The 9,450-nt window shown below is 49.2% G+C and overlaps 1 protein-coding gene across 2 annotated transcripts in view; it reads left to right on the top strand.

The window, feature by feature from the left end:
• Positions 1-7,833, top strand: part of CCS (copper chaperone for superoxide dismutase) — a 13,408-nt gene extending 5,575 nt beyond the window's left edge. Inside the window, exons 3-8 of one of the 2 annotated variants that reach the window (XM_003798339.3) lie at positions 1,014-1,151; positions 1,365-1,542; positions 3,099-3,159; positions 7,142-7,219; positions 7,298-7,401; positions 7,506-7,833. In XM_003798339.3, coding sequence (XP_003798387.1) covers positions 1,014-1,151; positions 1,365-1,542; positions 3,099-3,159; positions 7,142-7,219; positions 7,298-7,401; positions 7,506-7,659 — 713 coding nt within the window. In that variant the 3' untranslated portion in view covers positions 7,660-7,833. The remainder of the gene's footprint in view (positions 1-1,013; positions 1,152-1,364; positions 1,543-3,098; positions 3,160-7,141; positions 7,220-7,297; positions 7,402-7,505) is intronic. The other variant, XM_023518340.1, reaches the window with a different exon arrangement.
• The last annotated feature ends 1,617 nt before the right edge of the window (positions 7,834-9,450 follow it).

Below are 9,450 nucleotides of genomic sequence, written 5' to 3'. Positions count from 1 at the left end.
GCAGCCGTCATTGTTGTTTGGCGGGTCCGGGCTGGGGATTCGAACCCGCCACCTTAGGTGTACGTGGCTGGCGCCTTAGCCGGTTGGGCTATAGGTGCCAAGCCGCTTTGGTGATTTTCTTGTCTTAGCCTCCCGAGTAGCTGGGACTACAGGTGCCCACCACAATGCCCGGCTATTTTTTTTAGTTGCAGTTTGGCCAGGGACAGGTTTGAACCTGCCACCCTCAGCATATGGGGCCGGTGCCCTACCCACCGAGCCACAGGTGCGGCCCTCAGTTTTATATTTTTATCATTTCATAAAGTAATTCTGTATCCATTAGCTTTTACCTTCCTATTTTCCTACCTCCACTCTATAATCTATTTTCTGTCTCTATAAATTTACCTCATCTGGACATTTCATATAAATGGTATCGTGTAACACACATGGTCTTTGTAGCATGACATTTCAAGTCCATGCTGTTATGTGTATCAGTGCTGTGTTCCTCTTTGTTGCTATTCAGCAACACATATAGCTCATATAGCATATTTTGTTTATCTGTTCATCAGTTTTTGGGCATTCAGGCTGTTTTTAACTTTTGGCTATTGTGAATAACACTATGGATAGCCCCCCTTTTTTCTGTGTTTTCTATGTTGCCCAGGCTGGTGTTGAACTTGTGGCCACAAGTGATCCTCCCACCTCAGCCTCCTAAAGTGTTGAGATTACAGGCATGTGCTACACCATGCCCAGCCTAGATAGCTCACTCTTATAAAAACATTTTTTAAAGATGCCTGGCATGTAATAAGGACTTATAAAAGTCCTGGGGGGCAAAGTGATTTTGTCACCACTGGATATGTAAGGCAACAGAGAGCGTAAGAGGCTTACTCAAGGTTACATGCCCAGAAGGCAGCTTCCATGCTGTCCTCTTGCCATGTGGAGTTTGGTGGAAATGGGAATGGAATATTGCCATCTATTTTTTTTCTGCTGCCAGTACAAGGTGTCAGCCCCCTTCTGCCCTCTGCCTTCTCTTTTCCTAGGTGTCCAGGGTGTGGAAGTACATTTGGAGAACCAGATGGTCTTGGTGCAGACCACCCTGCCCAGCCAGGAGGTGCAGGCCCTGCTGGAAGGCACAGGGCGGCAGGCAGTACTCAAGGGCATGGGTGGCAGCCAATTACGTGAGTGACCACTGTGACCTAGGCCCTGACCTTTCTGAGAGGGAGGTGACCAGAACTGGTACAAACCTAACCATGAGATTCTTGGGCTCTGGGTTGGAATGGCTTTGGGGAAGGCATAGAAGTTCTGTGAGACCCTTTCCAAGGCCCTTTCCACGCTGATAAAGGGGTAGGTGGGGGAGTGGCAAGCCAGTCCAAGTGTCTAATACCTTGCAGATAATCTGGGGGTAGCAGTGGCCATTTTAGGAGGATCTGGCACCGTGCAGGGAGTAGTGCGCTTCCTACAGCTGACTCCTGAGCGCTGTCTCATCGAGGGCACCATTGATGGCCTGGAACCTGGGCTGCACGGACTCCACGTCCATCAGTATGGGGACCTCACACAGAACTGCAACAGGTACGTTGTCAGAACTCTACTTTGGAGCGTCTTCAGCCTCACATTTTCCCCCTTGGTTCTTATAAATACTCTGTGAGGCCCATACACACAGGCCCAATCTACAGATGAGGAAACTAAGGCTGAAAGAGGTGAAATGACTTGTCAAAAGCCCAGGGCATGTAAAAGGTAGAGTTGGGATCTGAATTAAGATCTTTGGAGGCTAAGGCAAGAAAATCTCTTAAGCCCAAGAGTTGGAGGTTGCTGTGAGCTATGACATCATGGCACTTTACCCAGGGCAACATGGTGAGACTATCTGATTAAAAAAAATAAAATCTGACCTTGAGGCCAGGTGCAGTAGTTCATGCCTATAATCTCAGCCCTCTGAGAGTCTGAGGAGGGTAGATTGCCTAAGCTCACGAGTTTAAGACCAGCCTAAGCAAGAATGAGACATCATCTCTATTAGAAAGAGAAAAACTGGGCTCAGCACCTATAGCTCAGCAGCTAGGGCATTAGCCACATATGCTAGAGCTGGCAGGTTCAAACCAACCTGGCCCTGCCAAACAACAATGACAACTACAACCAAAAAATAGCCGGGTATTATGGTGAGCACCTGCAGTCCTAGCTACTTGAGAGGCTGAGGCAAGAGAATCACATAGGCCTAAGAGTTTGAGGTTGTGGCTCGGCGCCTGTGGCTCAAGCGGCTAAGGCGCCAGCCACATACACCTAAGGTGGTGGGTTCGAATCCCCAGCCCGGCCCGCCAAACAACAATGACGGCTGCAACCAAAAAATGGCCAGGCGTTGTGGCAGGCGCCTATAGTCCCAGCTACTTGGGAGGCTGAGGCAGGAAACTCGCTTGAGCCCAGGAGTTGGAGGTTGCTGTGAGCCGTGATGCCATGGCACTCTACCCAGGGGGATAGCTTGAGGCTCCGTCTCAAAAAAAAAAAAAAAAAGAGTTTGAGGTTGCTGTGAACTATGACACCACGGCACTAGCCCAAGCACTCTAGCTTGGGCAGGTGTCCTCAAACTAAGGCCCGTGGGTCACATGTGGCTCACTGAGGACAGTTATCCAGCCCGCTGGGGGTGTTTTTGCCCCCAGTGCCTGTCCTGCTTAGCAGCCAACTCCTGGGGCCTACAGTCCGGCCCTCCCAATGGTCTGAGGGACAGTGAACTGGCCCCCTGTTTAGAAACTTTGAGGACCCCTGTGCCTGGGCAACAGAGAGACGCTATCTCAAAAAAAAAAGAAAGAAAGAAAAAGATCTGACCTTGAAGCTCCTGCTTGGAACTACCTCACTGCCTCTGAGACAGAAGGGGAGACCTGGGAAGAGGGAAAGAAGGGTCCCTGTGCTATGTTGTTTATTGTGCTGAGGGGTAATGAGCTCTTTACTCATCTGTGTCTTCCCTAGACCAGCAGCTTACTGAGGAAAGGACCTAAGTCCGGTGCCTTCTACCTAAAGCCCAGCACAGAGTAGGCCTGTTTGCTGAATGAATGAATGAATGAAAGAAACAAATGTAGGAAAGAGGGCAACCACCTGTCTGTAAGCTACTTTACTGCCCACCTGCTACTTTTCTTTCTTAGCTGTGGGGACCACTTTAACCCTGATGGAGCATCTCATGGGGGCCCTCAGGACTCCGACCGGGTAAGTGTTGGTCTGGGCTTGCACTCAGGCTGAGAAAGAACCCTCAGCCTCAGAGGCAGGGCAGGCAGGCAGGCAGTTCTCAGGCCTTACAGTGTGATTCCTTTTTGGTGAGGTCCTGTCCTCCCACTTTATTCTATTTAGTTTGAGAATTCTTTTTTTTTTTTTTTTTTTTATACAGAGCCTCAAGCTATCGCCCTGAGTAGAGTGCCATGGTGTCACAGCTCACAGCAACCTCCAACTCCTGGGTTTAAGTGATTCTCTTGCCTCAGCCTCTTGAGTAGCTGGGACTGCAGGCGCCACCCACAACGTCCAGCTATTTTTTGGTTGTAGTTATCATTGTTTTTTTTTTTTTTTAAAGAAATGAAATAATTTTATTTGCAACAATGTGGCGGGAACTGGAGAGCATTATCTTAAGTGAAGTCTCTCAGGAAAGGAAAAACAAAGGCTGTATATTCTCACCAGTAAGTGGAAGCTACTAGATGGGTATATGTGGACACAAAGTGATATGAAGGACATGAGACACCCGGAAGGAGGCACAGTGGGAGGGTAGGTGTGATATAAAAAGTTACCTGTTGGGTACAAAGAACATTCCTGATGATGGGCACATCAAAGGCCCTGACTTTAACATTGCAAGATATCCATGTAACAAAAATACTGGTACCTCCTTGATTAGTATTTAGATGTTAAACAATTAGTGTAAGGTTTTGGATAGTTGGAAAATTGCTTCTTGCAGCTCCAGTTTATACTACTGTACACGAGAATGTAAGTTTTCCAATTATCACTGTTATTTGGCAGGCCCAGGCTGGATTCGAACCCACCAGCTCTGGTGTATGTGGCTGGTGCCTTAGCCACTTGAGCTATAGGTGCCACCAAGTTTGGGAACATTTATTGACATTTTCTATGATCAGGAGCCAGGGCCGCCAAGGAGCTCACTGGGAAGTTGGTGAGGTTGCTGAATTCTGAGGGGCAGCGAAGTCACCCGTGCAGGGACACCTGGGAGCCTGCAATATGAGCCTGCTCCAACCTGAGGGGCAGTGAGAGAAAGCTTCCTGGAGAAGGCAAAGGTGTGGAAGTTGGAAGTTTGACCTAAACTGGAAGGCTGGGCATGGTGGCTCACACCTGTAGTCCTAGCATTCTAGGAGCTGAGGCAGGTGGATTGCCTGAGCTCAGAGGTTTGAGACCAGCCTGAGCAAGAGTGAGACCCTGTCTCTAAAAATAGCTAGACGTTGTAGTGGGTGCCTATAGTCCCAGCTACTTGGGAGGCTGAGGCAAGAGAATCACTTGAGCCCAAGACTTGAGGTTGTTGTGAGCTGTGATGACACAGCACTCTACTGGGGCGACATAGTGAGACTCTGTCTCAAAAAAAAAAAAAAAATCCTACCCGAGACTGGCCCCCAGGGTTTGGAATTGAACCTGCTTTATCTTTGTCAAAGTGGAGATTAGCTAATTTTAGAGCAGTGTTAAAGACCATCTATCACTAAACTCAGACCCTCCTTGCTGTCTTCTGAGCACCCTCCTTGCTGTCTCCTGAGTGGTTGGGAAGTGAATGGAGGATGCCTTTCCTCCCATGATTTGGTATTTCCTACTGCCCTGCCACACACCTGATGTCCTTTCCTCAGTGGAGATATAGTCCCAGGGCAGGTTCTGCCTCCTAATCCTGGGAAACTTCTGGTTTTTCTTTAGGTCCTCCCAGAACTCAAGATTGTTGCACAATTCATGTAACTGATTTTTTTGACTTTTGACAGCTGTCACATGTCTAATGGGCAGAGGTTTTGCCTCCCCACCCTAGAAAAGTGATAGATGTCTCTATCAGCAGAGGGCCGGGCTTATGCTCCACCTATTAGTGATCAATGGCGGCAAACCAGATACCTCCACAATCAGCAATCTATAACCACAAACCTGTGTTATCTCACCGTGGCTCCGGGGCAGGAGTCTGGTTGCTGCTGAGCTGGGTGCCTGTCCCTCAAGAGTTGCACAGGGCTGTAGTCATCACAGACCTGGTCAGGGGAGGATCTGCTCCCAAGCTTGTTGGTGCTGCTGCTGGCACTTCCACATCTTCCTGGCTGTTGGCCAGGGATCAGTTCTTTGCCATGTGGGGTAGAGAGATAAGAGTGGTCAGGTCCAGCTGAGGATACCTCTTAAGCAACTCCTGGGGGCATTAAATGGAAAAGAGTGTTTATGAAGGGTAAGAGACCACCTGTGATCTATGTTTTCACCCTGAGTGCCACCTGGAGCAGACACTTGAGTTGCACCTAAGCCCTTCATATAGATGAGGAAGAACTGAATAAGAGCCCAGAGCCCAAGGCCACCATGAGGACAGCCAATTTCCTTTTGGGTTTTCATGCCTGTTTTTCCCACATAGAAAAGAATTCAATGTGGCAATTTACATCCAAGCCTACTTGTCCCTTGCTTATCTCCTAAGTCTAAGGAGACATGCAAGGGACAAGATCAGGAGACTCTCCTGATCTCTAAGCCTCCTTTCCTCTCTCCCTGTCCCCCTCTAGTCCTTCCTCTTCATATTCTGTACTAGAGGGACTGCTCTGAAGCACAGCATAACCATGCCATGCCCCAGCCTGAAACCTGTTGGCTCCCCATTGCTTGAGCATACAGCTGGGCCCAGCTTCTTGGTGTGACATTCAAGGCTTCCCCTGACCCCTTGCACTTGCCTGTGTGCTGAGAGGAGAGACGGGAAGGGCTGCCTCTCCCTGACCCCATGTTCAGTTGTGCCTCCAAGACTGTTCTCTTAGCTCAACCCCCAGTCGTTCTTCAAGGCCTCCTGGTCCCCGACCTTTCTGTTGTGAAAGTCCCTAACACAGGGTGTAACAAAAAGTATCGGGTGCAAGCAGCAGATGTCCCTCTGGAAAACAAGATAAAGCAGAAGTGGTGCTGCCTGCTACTCATCAGCGCTGTCACACAGTGAAATGCCTTGTTCAGTGACTACCCCACACAGGCACTTATTATTACCCAGACTGTTAGTCTGGGGACAATATATTTGCAAAGATGTGGGTTTCTGTGGCTCACCAGCAGGGGTGCTGTCAGCCCTAAACATACCAACTATTATTCTCACCCTGTGTTTCATCATTGCTAGTCTGTTCCATATATGGCTGCCTACCATGTCACGTGTCTCTTGAGAGTGGTGACATACATACTCCTCCCCATGTCTACAGAGTGTGTCTGACTTTTTTTTTTTGTTTTGAGACAAGAGTTTCACTATATCTCCCCCAGTAGAGTGCTGTGCTTTCACAGTTCACAGCAACCTCAAATTCTTGGGCTTAAGTGATTCTCTTGCCTCAGCCTCCCAAGTAGCTGGGACTACACACGCCTGCCACAACACCTGGCTTTTTTTTTGTTGCAGCTGTCATTGTTGTTTAGCTGGCCTGGGCCAGGTTCAAACCCACCAGTCTCGGTGCATGTGGCTGGTGCCATAACCACTGTCCTATGGGTGATGAGCCTTGTCTGACATTTTTTATTACCTTAAAGGAAGGTGACCAGAGCCAGCTTCTGGGTAGCAAAACAGGCCCTTTGCCCCCTTGTGTTTCTTCTCTTGGTTCCTTGAGGCAAGGGATCAGGAAAATGATGCTGGCTGCCTTTGATAGTCAGGGGGGCCAGGCCTGGTGAGGTAAGCCCGTGGGAATTGAAAAAGCCCAGGGATCATGGAGGGACAGGAAGCTGCAGAACTATGCTGACTGGAAGCTGGGAAGCAGAGTGGGCAGCAACTCCAGCAGGGAGGATCACACAGGAAGGGGGACTTTCCAGCACACTGTCTGACATTCAACCTAGGATTTCAGGTCCAGGAAGGGACTGTCCTGTTGCCTTCCTTGAGTCCTGGACGGTCCCTTGATCCTACAAGACTGTACTCATAGGAGGAAATTGGTACTTTTGGGAAGTAGAAAGAGGCATCCGATGCTGGGAAGTCCAAATACAGCAGCTTTGCTGCCACATGACCTCCCAACTCCCACCCCTTCTCTGGGTCTCATTCCAGCATCGCGGAGACCTGGGCAACGTCCGTGCTAATGCTGATGGTCGTGCCATCTTCAGGATAGAGGATGAGCAGCTGAAGGTAGATGGAAAAGAAAAGAAGATGGGGACCCTTCCTAATGGGTGGTCCACTATCTGAGGCTGTTGTCTTCCCTCAAAGGTGTGGGATGTGATTGGCCGCAGTCTGGTTATCGATGAGGGAGAAGATGACCTGGGCCAGGGTAACCATCCCTTGTCCAAGATCACGGGGAATTCTGGGGAGAGGTGAGCTCAAGCCCGTAGTGGGAGGCTGTGCTCTGCCAGCAATGCAAGTGGAGCCCTGGAGGGGCCCAACATGTACCCACTCTTGACCACATGTTCTAATGCAGGCTGGCCTGTGGCATCATCGCACGCTCTGCTGGCCTTTTCCAGAATCCCAAACAGATCTGCACCTGCGATGGCCTCACCATCTGGGAGGAGCGAGGCCGGCCCATTGCTGGCAAGGGCCGAAAAGAGTCATCACAAACCCCTGCCCACCTTTGAGTGTGGCCTCACCCCAGTTACTGTCCTTCTAGCCAAGCAAATTCCACTTCCAGAGGTGTCAATGGGGATCTTTGTTGCCTAGTCCTTGGAGAATTAAGTACAGGATACATAGTGGTTGCTGCAATGTTCCCTCAGCAAATTAAAGTTTATTTTCATATGGAACTTCTTGTTTCACGTCTGTCTCCGTGTCCTTTAATGGGCTGGGTGAACACAGTCTCTGCCTCTGCCCTCTGCATCCAGGCTCACCCTTAGTAAACCTGTATTAAAATTCACACATGTATGGAGGCCCCCTCTGTCTCCATGGAGTCACAGCAGAGGACCTCAACAGTCAAGTTTCTGTTTGTGGCCTGCTCTTCTTTGATCTCATTGGAGGTGACTGGAACCAAAATGGATACCTGACCCATGCTGGGCCATGCTTTCCCTGAGAAATCAGAGCAGATGCAGCATTAGTTTCTTCCAGTGGTCAGACTTGTAATGTGAGAATATGGGAACCTGGAGTAGTCCTCTTCTCCCTGCCTTGTTGACTGAGCGTCAGGAAGAGCGGTCTGTTGAGGAGGAACAAAGTGGAGGCATAGAGAGAACCCACCAGATGCTGGGGAATCCCATTTGCTCTGGGTCCCCCTTCAGGCCTTTCCTGAGGCCAGCTACCTCCTGCCCTGGGAATCAGGAGATACTCTTCTGTCCTCCCAATGTATACCCCCCTTAAAAGAATTAATCTTCCTTCAGTCCATTTCTTTTTCTCATAAGTAAAAGATTATTGATAAACTTAGTAAGTTAGGTGCTTACAAAGCCTGGCACACAGTAAGTTAGGGAGCATGACTGGGATTCTGAGGCCACATGGGGCCCTTGGAGGCAGCCCCAGCAAAGTTCCCCTCTTACGTAGATGGGGGCTGCTAACCAAGTCATATCAAGCCTCTACTTATCTATTCTGTCCTTTCACCCTACTCCCCACTGAACAGCTATCCCAGCCTTAACAAAACTGCTTTTATGACAGGGCGAGCTGTCAAACTATAAACTTTGTCCCTGTGGGGCCTGATTGGAACCAGGTAGGTGGTTTTACTGTCAGTTGGCCTTGGCTTTGAGGCCCCTGGCTCTTTGAACCCCCTTCAGGGCTGCTGGCTCCATTTCCAGCTCCAACCCTTGGACCCTGCTCTTTCCTGCCAAACCTTAGCTGGTTATTTTCCCATTCCCCTTGTTTTCTGGAAGGCAAATCCTTTTATTATTTTGTTTTGTTTTGTTTTATTGAAATGGGGTCTCATTCTGTCTCCTGGGCTAGAGTACAGTGGCATCACTGTAGCTCACAGCAGCCTCAAACTCCTGGTTCAAGCAATCTTCCTGACTCAGCCTCCCAAGTAACTGGGACTACAGGTGCATGCTACCACACCTGGCTAATTTTTCTTTTCTTCCTTTTTTAGACAAAATCTTAGTTTCTTGCCCCTGGTAGAGTGCTGTGGCATCGTAGCTCACAGCAACCTCAAACTTGGGCTCAAGTATCCTTTTGCCTCAGCCTCCCAAGTACCTGGGACTGTAGGTGCCCACCACAGTGACCGACTAGTTTTTCTATTTTTAGTACAGACAGGGATCTCAATCTTGCCTAGGATGGTCTTCAACTCATGAGCTCAAGTGATTCACCAACCTTGGCCTCTTGGAGTGTTGGGATTACAGGCATGAACCACTGGGCTACACCCTAAATTCTTTTTTTTTTTTTTTTTTTTTTTTGAGACAGAGCCTCAAGCTGTCACCCTGGGCAGAGTGCCGTGGCATTACAGCTCACAGCAACCTCCAACTCCT

The sequence above is a fragment of the Otolemur garnettii genome, unplaced genomic scaffold (genome assembly GCF_000181295.1).
Source record: "Otolemur garnettii isolate 467f Iridium unplaced genomic scaffold, OtoGar3 scaffold00134, whole genome shotgun sequence".
Classification (NCBI taxonomy): Eukaryota; Metazoa; Chordata; class Mammalia; order Primates; family Galagidae; genus Otolemur; species Otolemur garnettii.
Note: the sequence above shows the minus strand (reverse complement) of the source record. Positions and strands in the feature narration are given on the sequence as shown.